General features: G+C 33.2%; 3 protein-coding genes across 3 annotated transcripts; 1 reads left to right on the top strand and 2 right to left on the bottom strand.

The window, feature by feature from the left end:
- Positions 1–2451: 2451 nt before the first annotated feature.
- On the bottom strand, positions 2452–4612 carry LOC147910669 (uncharacterized). Its single transcript, XM_087415217.1, has one exon. It carries the CDS (start codon positions 4303–4305, stop codon positions 2452–2454), a length of 1854 nt encoding a protein of 617 aa, XP_087271343.1. The 5' UTR covers positions 4306–4612.
- Positions 4613–6884: 2272 nt separating this feature from the next.
- Positions 6885–8856, top strand: crok (crooked). The gene is made up of 3 exons (XM_011065702.2): positions 6885–7126; positions 7421–7582; positions 7679–8856. Exons 1-3 carry the CDS (start codon positions 7069–7071, stop codon positions 7903–7905), a joined length of 447 nt encoding a protein of 148 aa, XP_011064004.1. The 5' UTR covers positions 6885–7068; the 3' UTR covers positions 7906–8856.
- On the bottom strand, positions 8770–12920 carry LOC105152025 (hypothetical protein). Its single transcript, XM_011066085.2, has 4 exons — positions 12714–12920; positions 10928–11482; positions 10169–10505; positions 8770–10092 (listed from the first exon to the last, which is right to left on the bottom strand). The coding sequence occupies exons 1-4, from the start codon at positions 12918–12920 to the stop codon at positions 9968–9970; spliced, it is 1224 nt and encodes a 407-aa protein (XP_011064387.1). The 3' UTR covers positions 8770–9967.
- Between the last annotated feature and the right edge of the window lie 2 nt (positions 12921–12922).

Raw genomic sequence — 12922 nt, 5'->3', positions numbered from 1 at the left:
ATTATGATATGTTATTATTTTAGCTTTAGTTTGAGATTGAGTTTTAAGTTTGACAGTAAGTGACGATTTGACGATTCTATGATGTCCAATATTAATCGTCATATCAATCAAATCGGCTTAGCGATATTCTTCGATTCCTCGGAATTTTTTAAAAGATATAACGTATTAAAGATTATTGCTATGCAATCATTAATTGGATCAATTCAGGAAGACCGCACCTTCGTAATTCTAAACTTATTCATTCAACTTCGAAAAGGAGAAGCGGAGACCGATCACGGTCAGTTGAAGGATTTGGTTAATGACACACGTCGCAGTTGCCTACCGAGTATCCCTGTGGTCTGGGCCACGCCCCGCTCTCGCAAGAAGATTACACGAAATTGGCTGTTTTTGGGGAAAAAATAAGCAAGAAGCATGCCCGCTCTTCAGGCCGGTGATTTTGTTCCCGAAACGAGAACCGCTTTTCGACCTAAGCGAGACTGACTCACGTAAACGATACGCTCGCGTTCGCAAGAGCAGGTCGGAGGCGTTCCGCTCGTTTGAGGAAACTGTTACATTGATCAAAATTGCTCGCGTCCATCTCACGCCGTATATAACGATTACGCGTCGACGTCACGACGTACTTGCAATAACGAAGATTAACTGTATTTCATTTCAGTGAGCGGAACGCGATTAAAGTACGCGTCTCATTATCGCCACTGGTATCGCAGCGATCATCGGATTCGCAACAACGTCTGTCTATTCGATAATGTCGCCTCGAGGGAACCAATTTTCAAATTACGTACACGAAAGAATAGTTTTGCTGAAGCATTAAAAAATTTAGCTAGGTACAAATCTAAAAACAATTTTGTCGAACATAAATTATGTTACTTTTATTAAGAAATGTTGAATATAAATTTACAAAATATTTAAATAATCATATTATGTTAAATTAATACTTACATATATTAAAATTTTAGAACAAAATTTATTACGGACTTGAGTGGATGTTTTCAACATAAATATAAAATGTTTTTTACCGAGTAGATAGTATTTCTTTAAATTTATTTATAAATATTTTAAATAAATAAAAATCTAAATATATAAATAAATTTTAAACTATCGTTATATGAATATATAATAAACAAATAATAATAATAAACAATTAAATAAATAAAAATACATATTTACAAAAATAATAGAGATTGAAACATTACTTTCGATGTGATTTTTCGGCACAAACACACTGTACAAATAACTGCTCTCAACCTAACATCTCGCGTTACTTGAGAAAAAGTAGAATCAAGGAGTTAAACTGTAAGACCATGTTTGAATTCATTTGTTTTAGATATACTTGCAATATTACGTTTGTCTCGTACTTACTTCTATCCTTGGTCTCCTCTACAAGTAAACGAGGTCATTGAGCGCTAAGTTATGCCTTTAGTGGTCATTAGAAGATTCAATCTGCCATGCGCGCGCGCTAAAAGCTAGAACAAGCGGAAACAAGCTTTTAAAAATTCTGACCATTATATATCGGTTTGGATCCCCTGGTGATCAGGTCAGAATTACATATATATAACAAAAAGTTTAGTAAGTGATTTCAATTTTTAAGCAGTTTTATTGTGTCGTTATATAGTTTATTTAAGTGTTATGAGAAGAATATACTCCATATCATTTCAAGATTTGATAGTATGTTTATTCTTTTTTTTTTTATGTTAATAATTAGTTATATGTATTTATATAAAAGTCTGAATTATAAATATTTTGTCATTAAAAGTGCGAAATGAAAAATTTATGTTTAATTAATTAATAGTGGTTTAATTATTTCTATGTGTCTTTTTGTGTTTTGAACTTTATTCCACTTATTATTCTAAAAAGAAAATGAAGTGTATGGAACGCCAATAGTCTACTCACATGATGTTAATTTTTTCAAACAAATTAAATAAATATATAAATATAAAGAAGGACTCTCAATCTTAAATAATAAAATGAAAATTCAGATAAGGCTAATGAGAGTCACACGCTGATGTAAGAGCAAAGAATTAGGAGATGCAGATAATACTCAGGTTATTTTCATTTATTTCATTAACGTTTCGGTTCACTTTGGAGTTCTCTTCAGCAAATACAGTAACAAAAGAAATCCTCCATTGAGAGCAAGTTACTTGTAGATTGGCAGAAATGCAGCAATCAATGCACTCAATGGAAAACGAAGTTCAGAAACACTGATTCAATTTTGAGATTAAATACAAAAGTTATAATATATATTAAATACATGTTGTTCCTCTATAAAATCGTGTCTGTTCGTGACGTTTATTTTTTTTTTACTGTATTACTCAATGGCAATAGCATGATTCAGTGTTTTAGATAATTATTTTTTAACAAAAAAATTTTCAAACAAAATTATTTTCACATCTACGTCTAAATTAAATTTTAGATACTTCAGCAAAACCATTTTTAATATCGATTTATAATACATTATTGAAACAAACATAACTTTATATTAAATTGATACATATAAAAACGTTTCCAAATCAGTTCGCCGATGAAAGTGAAAGCAGAGACAGAATATCCCGTTATAAGTACATAAATCGTCGGATAAAATACGCTAATGTAATTAATGTTCGCATGATCTTGCTTCAATCGAAAAGATTTCCTCGTCTCGTTTCTCAGGTACTCGCGGCGCCATTTATCTCGAATGCCTCCTGACGTGAGCATAAGAAATAAGTCGCTGACACGTTTGATGTAAGGTGATCCTTCCGAAAAAACAGTACCGACCGGTGGCGACAGATAGCAGAGTTTCGTCGTCATTATCACGGTCTCGCCATTCCGTATATTCTTGGTCGCGATTAGTTCGGCCCAGTTGTCATTCATAAAGCAGGAGACGTTCTGATGCATTAGTAGATCCTTTAGACAGATCTCTATTGTGGCAACCTTTAAGATTTTCTTGCCTGATTTGCGTATGTGGTATTCGAAGACGTTATTGAGCTTGATGACATCCGGCACATTTTCTTGCACCATCAACGCCAAATCTGAGTTCATCAGATCCTGTAAATTGTCAAACTGATTATAATGATTGCTCCTGAAACTAATGCTCGTCAATTCGGCAAAAAACATTGAGGAATAGTAAGTGGAGATAACAACAATACTGAAAACAATGATTCGTTCGTGTAGCTTTGTGGATGCCACTGGAAATGATGTGGCCAACATCATACCAACGATCCTCAAAAAATACCATCTGTTCGGATTGAACTTCATAAATCTTGAGCACAACCAGAAGATTCCTACGATCAAGATACTTATAAGAAGTACTCGAATCGCAGTACCGAATATGAAATTCTGCTTTGCAAGCAACTTTGGCACTACGAAGCACCAATTTTCGATGTGAAGAGGATTGCTGTATTGTATGTTGCATTGTACATTGCAAATATTTGTCCACATTGGTGACGAAATCAAGAGAGCGTCATATTTTCCAGAAGATATGTCAACCACGATGCCATGTTGAGAGCCATTAGGCATTATCTTGAAATAGATGGGCTGTGTTATTATCTTAGGTATACCAGTAAAGTTCATTTTATCCGCTAGAATCTCATTCAGGATCTTGTCCACGCCTTTTAGTTCTTGTCTGTCAGATGTTGATACAATATCGCTATAGGGAGGCCGGCGGGTAAAAGCATATATGAGTGGGTAACCCTGCATATTTGGAAAATCTTCTGTAAACCATGCGACATCTGCAGAATATGGTTCCTTGGTATAACTGTCATTGAACGGATTATATCGGTGGATAATCGTTGACCACTTATCGGAATACTCTAATTTGGAGTATTCTACGACAATTACGTCGAGAATCTTCTTCGACCACATTACTCGAAACAGCTTCGTGAGGTCGTGACATGGTCGATGAAGTATCATCAGTACAAGAACCTTAGGCCGGGAGCGGTCGTGAATGAAGCGTTTCGTGTCTTCGGCCACGAGTTCGCCCTCGACGATATCCGGTCCTCGCCCTGAGGCGTAGATATATACGACTAGATCGCGTGACATTGCCCAGGAAGAAACCCGAAACTCTGGCTCCATCCGATCTGCGTTTACATAAAGCGTCGGTACATGTTGAGTTATCGTTGCAGCTACTTTATCGAGAATATCGTTCATCTGACCGTCCAACAGCGAATCTCGAGGTATGAGAAGAACATCTTTAGGTCGTGACGTTTGCAATACTTTGCTCAAGATATCCGCGAAACAGTCTTCGCGTGGCTGATAATTTGATAGAGGCAGACGACTTTGACTTTCGACGAGACAGGAAAGTATAATGGTCCAGAACAAACATTGCCACATGATTCTTATTTCCCTGATAATCGAAGAAAGTGACTGTGGTTAATTTCGAAAGTAGTTGAAATGAACGACGATTGCGAAAAATAACTCGGCATCGAGTATCGACAACTGCACGTGCGACATGAGTTACGCATACGAAAGAAATATGAGTTCCGTTCAAACATTTACAGAGAATTGCTTTTTACGTTAACATTATAACCGTCGCACATAATAGTTAAAGATCATCATTAATCTTTGTCACTGACATATTGATTTTTATATGTCGAGGATAAAAAATTGATCTCCACGTTAATAGTGTCAAATAAGAGCTACAAAGTGCATACAATTTTTTTGTATAATTAAATTATATGTTTATTTACCTAATTATTGTTGGGTGGTCACTTTCTTGAAAATAAAGAAAAATATTTCAAACAAAATAAACGTTTGAACGTATCACTCTCCTGTGGACTTTTAATGCATACCGTGAAATCTACTCGTATAATTTTTTTATTTTCAAAATAAAGAAGGGAAGATTGGAAGAAAACTTATTAAAATATGAAAATTAAAATTAACTTTTTTAATAAATAAACTTTCTAGGGATTACGAAATCTGTTTTTTAACTCTTCAAAGATTGAAGGTCGATTATTTCTAGAATTCTTAAGCTACGATTTTTAAAATAATAATTTATTAAAAGTAGTATCAAATTTGATGTGTTTTGCAAATTTGAAATGCTACATATAAAGAGCTACTCTCTCACAAATTAATTCCCACGAGTTCGAGACTAAAGGAGACAGGATAGCCGTGTGCGCATCCGGGCGCTATAGTCCAGTGCCCTTTTAAGTTAAAGGGAAGAAGAGTCGATGGTGAACGCCGCAGAAACCGAAGGGACACCGATATAAATCAACGTCCGGCCGGCACGACGACTTGCTCTAGAACGGAACGGAGTAAACTGAGGAAGAGAGAGACGGTGCAGAGAGACGCGGGCGGCGAGACGTGGAAGTCGAAGTCGCCTCGTGTCTCCCCCCCTCGCTACTTATGCTAATGCCGGCAAATCAATTTATTTATATTTATTTATAGCATTCAAATGTTTCTACCCGGAACGGGGCTGAACGCGCGCGGACGTCGCCGGTTGTCGGCGCGGACCACCCGCGAAAGCGAGCCGATCCCGCTCGCTGCGGGCTACGAGATCCGTGGGGTCCAAGATCGCTCCCTTCTCTCAGACTGATACAGATAGCTGGAGAATGCTGGACGTAGGTCTGGGCAGTCCGCTCGACGCATCACCAGACTTACCAGACGATTCGAAATTTCATGACGCAGATCTCTGGATCTAGCAATCGCCGGCTAGGAAAGAAAGACAAAGATATTTTCACGAAAGTTTTGAATCTTGAACGACCCAGCGAAAATTTGTCGTAACAGTTACGTTTCTTTTTCTCAGAGATATAATTTTTTATAATTTCGCTGGGTACGGACATTGAACCGTATGTTTCATGTGCTAGTACGCTCAAGAGAGAGAGATCGCGCTTGCCTGATAAAAACTTGCTGGCGATTAGAGACAATTTAGACAATTGATTGACAACCAGTTTATTTTCTAATACTGCACAACACAAAATGCCTACGTGCATAACACAAAATAATATATATATATATACGTATATTTTTATATTTCTTCTACTTCTAATATGTTAAGGTACTCTAACTTTAAACTTGAAGAAGTATAATGAGGACGTGTATAATGAAAAAAGTTTTAATTTATGATTTATAATGAGAAAAGTTAGGATTCAAAAAGAGTCACTTTTATTTCTATCGAACAATGTAATTTCACTCCTCTAGTGAATATGCATGACTGTATGCCGTGACACTATATAACGAAGAACATCACATCTGTCGGGTGCAGTTATAACTCGAGTTATACACGTGACGTAATCCCGAAGAACCCGAGTGTACCCGAAGTCCTCAGTAACGTATATATATATATATATATATATGAAAAGACATGATGTCGAGAGAATTTCCTGATATTTGCTTACAATATATGTTATTTTGATTTTTTAAAGCTTTAATACAATACATTCCTCTCAATATTTTATATATCAAACATTAATTTTTTATATCTAATTGTTTGCTGAAATATAATCGAAGTATCGGTAATAAACTTAGATTTACTTATTAATAAGACACCCTTTATAAGCAACTGGGTGGGTCAGTATGCACAATGCGATTAATTGTGATAATTAAACAATTATGGACATAAACGTATAAAATAGTTCTGACTTCGGAAATTTTATTTATTATAAGAAAATTTTTCAATATTTATTTGTGTATATTTAAAAATATTTAATTTTGTCCAATTATTTATTACTTTTTATATTGATAATTCCACAGTCCATCATTTGATAATAATTAATAATAGATTACGTTATATAAATATAAATCAAATATTTCATAGTTAATAAATAAAATATTAAAAAATATCTGTGAGATCCAACTCCTACAAAAAAATCTATCTAAATCTATCTATCTAAATCTAGATAATAATATAAAATTTAATCGATACAATTTATCGTTATAAATGTTATAAGGTTTAGCGAGTTTAATTTGCTCTGATTCAGTTCACTTATTTCTGAGTCACTCGGTATAATCGGAGGGCCAACGCAACGCGCGGCCCAGTTGTGTCAATTATAGGCGTGGACATAGAATACATAAAGAATATTTGAAAGTAAATATTTTTTTGTCGTGAAAAGTTTTCGCAAAGTGAAAAGTTAAGACGCTCATCAAGTTTATTTCGAAATGGCCATTGGAATCCGCTTTTTCTTTCTCATAACAGCATTGCTCTGCGTCCAAGAAGGTATATTAAATCAGACAAATATTTAAGTTTTATTTAATATTTTTACATTAACTTTTAAATATCAAGATTGCAAATATATTGCGCGCATGTATATAACGCGATCGATGTTCCTACAGAGATTTGCGTATAATTACTATAAAATTTTATTTTCCAAACATACTCCTAACCTCCACTTTACAAAAATAAGCACTTTACAAAATAAGTATATTACATATTTAAATAGAATATGTTTGATATATTGTGGATTGCGTGTACTTGCAATTGGGTCTTTTGAATTTTGTCATATTCTTTTAGGCCTTTCAATCAAATGTTGGGTGTGTAGATCAGATTCGGATCCGAAGTGCTCAGATCCGTTTGATAATTCCACAGTGCCTATTACAAACTGTAAGCAGGAACCTGACTTGGAGCACTTACCAGGTGTAAGACCAACGATGTGCCGTAAAATTCGTCAAAAAGGTTGTTCCACATATAGCTAGCATACAAAAATGCAAATTTGTTGTATACAGGTGTTATTTTGTTGCACTCTGTATTTTATATAATTATCGTTTGCAGTTAATGGAGAATGGAGATATTTCCGTAGTTGTGCTTACATGGGCGAGCCAGGGATTGCAGGCGATGAGCGATTTTGTTTAATGCGAACTGGAACGTATAATATATTTATGGAATACTGTACGTGCAATAGCAAAGATGGTTGTAACTCAGCATCCTATCGATATGTAAATTGGCTTCTCTTATTAATCGGCCTAATAACAACTGTTCGATACATATTCGTCGTTTGAAAAAAATTTAGCCAAAGATTCTTAACAGATCTATTCACTGGATAGTGTAGATTTCAGTAATTACAGTTCAAGATTCACTTGTACTTACTCAATATTCTTCTTATTTTATACATCGTCAGGAAAGACGCAAACTCCAGCAATCAAATATATATAGATATCGTAGTTTTACACAATTCAATTTTACAATTTTTATAATTTTTTTATGTAATATTCAAGTGCCTTTTTATATCTATCTTTAAGTATCATTTGATGGAAATTTTTAATATTTATAAAAAGAAATAACTTCCAGTAAGTCAGTAATTTACCCTGGCTTTTATGCTAAATTTTATCAATAAATTACATATTTTATAGAAATATATTTTTACTACTATATAAAAGAATGTACTATATATTTACTATATATTTGTACTATTTTCTCCATTTTAATATTATTATAGTACAAAATTATGAATCTCTTACTAATATTGAATTAGTTGATTATAACTCTAGATAATAAGAATAAGACTGCTAAAACCGTCCAGATTAATCATACAATCAATTTAGTTTTAACGCGACATTTTGCTGCCTTATTACTTTTGTACATACTTTTTTTTAGTAATATTTACACTGGTATTGCCATACAACATAAACAAGGTATGATTTGTAACATTGTATCAGCGATGTATTTTATTCATATAAAGCACAATATCATTATGCTCAAACGTTATTATAAAATTGTTAGACGATTGCAGAAAGTGTGTAGAAAATAAAATAATTTCTAAATCGAAAACTACATATTGTCTTGACAAGCATAAAATTTGAAAAAGTTATTGAGAAGAGTATATGAAAAGTATTTTTTATTCGTTATAGGAAAAAACAGCGAAATTGTGGATAATATAAGATGTATTTATAAATAAAATTTTTCTTTCACATACAATGCAGAAGTAAATAAAAATATTATCTTAAACGAAATGTATGTGTACTTTTTGGTGTCAGCAGTTACAAACATACAAATATTCCTTAAAATAGCGTCTAAATATACATTATTAAAACAATTATGTTAATAAAAATATGTTAATTGATATTGTACAATATAACTACTTTGAAATTTTTTGAACTATCTTTTTGTGGCATTCTTATTTGAGCTGGTGTAATAATATTGAAAATATTAATACTAATTAATTAATATTTAATCTTCAAAAAGATATAATGCAAATATACAACGATTGCGATTTTTGTAGCATTTTATACATAATTGATATAAAATATTTTTTACTAATAACGTATAAATATAATTGATAGAAAAAAATATTTCGATGTATCACAATTGGAAATAGTGTTTTGCTAATGTTAACTCGAAATATCAAGTCGTTACTTGCTCCGTGTCTAGTTAGTGTTATAATAAAAATGAGCATTTAACATACATAGAAAACTAGTTAAAATTATCATTATTAAAGATCATAAACGATACGTTTTTGTAAGCGACTATATATATGTAATTCATATAAAAATTATATTATCTGTTGAAACAAAATATCACTTAATATTAAAGTTACATGGCGAGCTTATTCTCGTGAGCTTATGAAATAAAATATGATATGTATTTGTTATAATTATCCATTTTAACTACATATATATGCTTAGTTCTTACTTTACGGACGGTTACATTACATCGGATTATGGTTAGAAAGAGCTCTTTCCTTCGTAAAATCAAGGACGGTTAAAGTTGGCAAAAGTTTTGTATATACAGAATATATGCAATCGAAAATTACAACTAAATTAATTTAAAACCAATTTTCTTTTATGAAATCACGTAATTTTTTCCTAAAATCAACAGTAAATCGTAGACATCTGTGTGTGCAGCAAGAAAGATTCACGTAAACGTGTGCACTCGTATATGTTTCTATGATATTCTTTGGAATAGCCTTATCGATCGGTGTCGTAAATATGTATAGCGTACTCGCGAATAGTGATCTCATTTTCGTTGTCTCTAGATAGCTAACAGGAAAGTACGTCGTACATTTAACGGCTGTAGTTTTCGTAATGTTGAATAAGTTACCGATTCCTCGTGTGTGTTTTATTTTTATTCAAATGCTTGCCACTTCGTTATCTGTTGCCCCGGTTTCGCTAAAGCTTGCTTCCATTGTTCGCCATAAGCTCCACCAACATCAGGTCCGATCACAAAGTGACCCACAGGAGTTTTCTTGCCTAAATAATTGCATAATAAGAAGAATAGTACGATTACATACTGATATTTTATAAAGGTGAAATTTTTGTTGCTTACCCATTTTATTCTTCGAGACAAACTTTATAACGAAGCTCACGTCATTGAGCGCTCCTTTGTACGGATTGTCGGCGACAACTCTCGCCGTCTCAGGTGAGAATTTCATGGACACCGTTGGTGTAAATCGATCGCTCTTCCAAAAGTGTGTTATTCGACCGCTGTCGACAACCGACATCTTCAGATACATTTGTCCTTTTAAACCTTCATGCTCATGCATCGTCTGAAGCGAACATCTCAGACGATTTAGAGACAATATCAATTGCCCGCCACTATCTTCATCTTTCTCGCCTTTCGATAGACATAAAGACAATTCGACTTGGCCTTTTTTGTTTTCTTTCTGAAAGAAATTATTATATCGTGTATATTTAAATAGTAAAATATTAAATAAAGAATATAGCGGTTTACATCATTAAAAAAATTTCAATATTTTTAGAAAATAAACGCGCTCCTATATTTTATTTATTAATATATACAAAATGATACCTATTTCTAAAGAATTGTAAAAATGAAGAAGAAATATAGTAGATGTAACTTTAATAATCAAGATTTGATAGTGGAAAATAAGATTTATCTTTGAGAAAATCTCTTTGTTTAATGTATGCTTGCGCAGTTATACTAATTGCAAGTATGTGTGTATATTATTATATTAATTTTACATGAATATCTCGCAAACAATTGTATTCGATTCGTCTTCATTTGGAAATGAACTGTGATTAACTGTGATTTTGCGATCACAATTGTTGAGTAGTAGATACTTACTCTTTCCTCGGCACCTGAGATACCACTGGCGATCGGTCGTAATGGTTTCCATAGATCTCCTGTAGATACGTCACTGGTATGTTTCGATTTTGGTGGTTTGCAAACAAAGTTCTTTGGATCAAGTGGAATTGTCGTCGCGCCAACAGTACGTCTCTTGTCGTAGGCTCTTCTCTCTGTAGCTGTAGATTCTGCGAGCTTGTCGGAATTTTTGCCAAAGAACTGGCTGAGAAGTTTATTTTTGGTAGATTCCTGATTATCGGAAGAAGTACTTTGACCTTCCTTCTTTTTGCCACCTTTCTTTGGTGCTTCTTTAGTAGGCGACGTTTTCTCTGATTCTTTCTTTTCAGTTGCTATCAAAGGTTTGTCCTCAAGAATTGCGTAAAGAGTCGCGACGATAAATCTAGATCCATTAATTTCCTCTTCCACAACTTTTGATTTGCCAAACTTTTGCTTGGTTTCTTTGCGCAAGGGAAAAACGAATTCTTCATTCCACTGTGGCCAGGATTCATTCCTTGACGTGGTTTCGAACTTATCTTTTCCAGGAATCAACTTCACCTAAAATATTCAGACTCTCAGTTTTTTTTCTAATAATAAACTTAGACATTTATGATTTATTGTACAAACTTTGCAGTGAAAATATAAGAATTAGACGAGAATAAAAAATTAGACAAGTGTAGTAAATGTAAAGAAATTAATATTTTTTTTATATCTGTTGTGTGATGAGAATAATTTTCACTATTACGATTTATTGTACAAGTTTTAAAGTAGAAATATATGAGAATTAAATGGGAAAAAAATCAGAGAAATTTAGAAGAATTAATATATATTTTTATTTGTGTTTTGTGTGTGAGAGACGACGATAAATTTTCTAAAGAATTCACTTACGAAATATGCACTTTTAGTTAATTTATATATTTTATTAATGAATTAATTGGTACATTATACTTTATCTAGCGATAAAGAAAAAATTTATGTTTGAATTACGAATTTTGATTACTGAATTTTTTCTTCAGTAATAATTAATGAAAATAGAAATATTTATGATCGTTACTCTGGTAACAGATATTTCATTAACGATTCGTGTGTACAGCACGTGTTTCCGAAATATATTGAAGCGTTTAATCGATTTTTGTTATATATATAGATGTTTACGTCGTTCTGTTTGCGCGACAATGTCGAAGGAATGTACAGAACATTCTCTCTCGTCAGTCAATAAGATACTACAGTCAATGTCGCACTTCTATAATATGTTACTTATAGCATTACGTAACCATAGATAACATCCAGGAGTGCTGCGAGCATCTCCGACTTAATTCAGGTTCGAGTACGGCAAAGCGTAGCGGAGCGCGATTTTGCAGTTTACACAAAAGTGTTGGCGTCGTTTGATATCTCCGACGTACATTTACCGAGCGACGTAATTAGTTCATTTCATATTTTATTAGTGCAGAAAAAATTAAATTAAATATGTATACAAAAAGATTTAAAAAAGTAAAATCATTGTGTTAAATCTACGGATTTAAACGGATCTCCAATATAATTATACGTTAAACTCTGATTATTAAAGAAGACTCTGTGTAATTGATTAATTATTTGATGTGTTATTCTCTCTCGAATTGTTATATTAATAAATTATTGATCTATAGAATTGAAAATTGCCTCGTTGTTAATCTCTTTGCTTTAAACAGATACGTTCAGTGCTAAATGTGAAATATGAACAGCCATTAACGAGACATACGTTTTTTGTTTGTTCAAATACGATTGATCCACATTCTCGTGTTTACTCTACCTTTACAACATAGCTATTGACTCTGGTGAAGCCGAAGTTCTGTGGCAAGTGTCTGGCACCAAGAACTGTGACGTTTAGTGTCTTGTCGTTTGGCGAGTGCATGATCCTAATGCCGATTTCCGGTTCCAGATTCACCGTACGATCCAACGGCGTAGACACCGTCTTCAGACTGTTGTCGATAAAATTTCTGATCTTTGCCAGCGCCATGT

This window comes from Acromyrmex echinatior, chromosome 2 (assembly GCF_024713525.1).
Source record: "Acromyrmex echinatior isolate Ae372 chromosome 2, ASM2471352v2, whole genome shotgun sequence".
In the NCBI taxonomy this organism is placed as follows: Eukaryota; Metazoa; Arthropoda; class Insecta; order Hymenoptera; family Formicidae; genus Acromyrmex; species Acromyrmex echinatior.
This window is presented reverse-complemented; position numbering and strand designations above follow the sequence as displayed.

Coding starts and splice junctions, on each gene's coding strand:
- LOC147910669 (XM_087415217.1), bottom strand. CDS start 4,305: ATGTGGCAATGTTTGTTCTGGACCATTATACTTTCCTGTCTCGTCGAA.
- crok (XM_011065702.2), top strand. CDS start 7,069: ATGGCCATTGGAATCCGCTTTTTCTTTCTCATAACAGCATTGCTCTGC. Junction 7,127..7,420: donor ATTGCTCTGCGTCCAAGAAG/GTATATTAAATC, acceptor ATATTCTTTTAG/GCCTTTCAATCAAATGTTGG. Junction 7,583..7,678: donor CCGTAAAATTCGTCAAAAAG/GTTGTTCCACAT, acceptor TATCGTTTGCAG/TTAATGGAGAATGGAGATAT.
- LOC105152025 (XM_011066085.2), bottom strand. CDS start 12,920: ATGGCGCTGGCAAAGATCAGAAATTTTATCGACAACAGTCTGAAGACG. Junction 11,483..12,713: donor TCAATAGCTATGTTGTAAAG/GTAGAGTAAACA, acceptor TGAATATTTTAG/GTGAAGTTGATTCCTGGAAA. Junction 10,506..10,927: donor TCTCAGGTGCCGAGGAAAGA/GTAAGTATCTAC, acceptor AATTTCTTTCAG/AAAGAAAACAAAAAAGGCCA.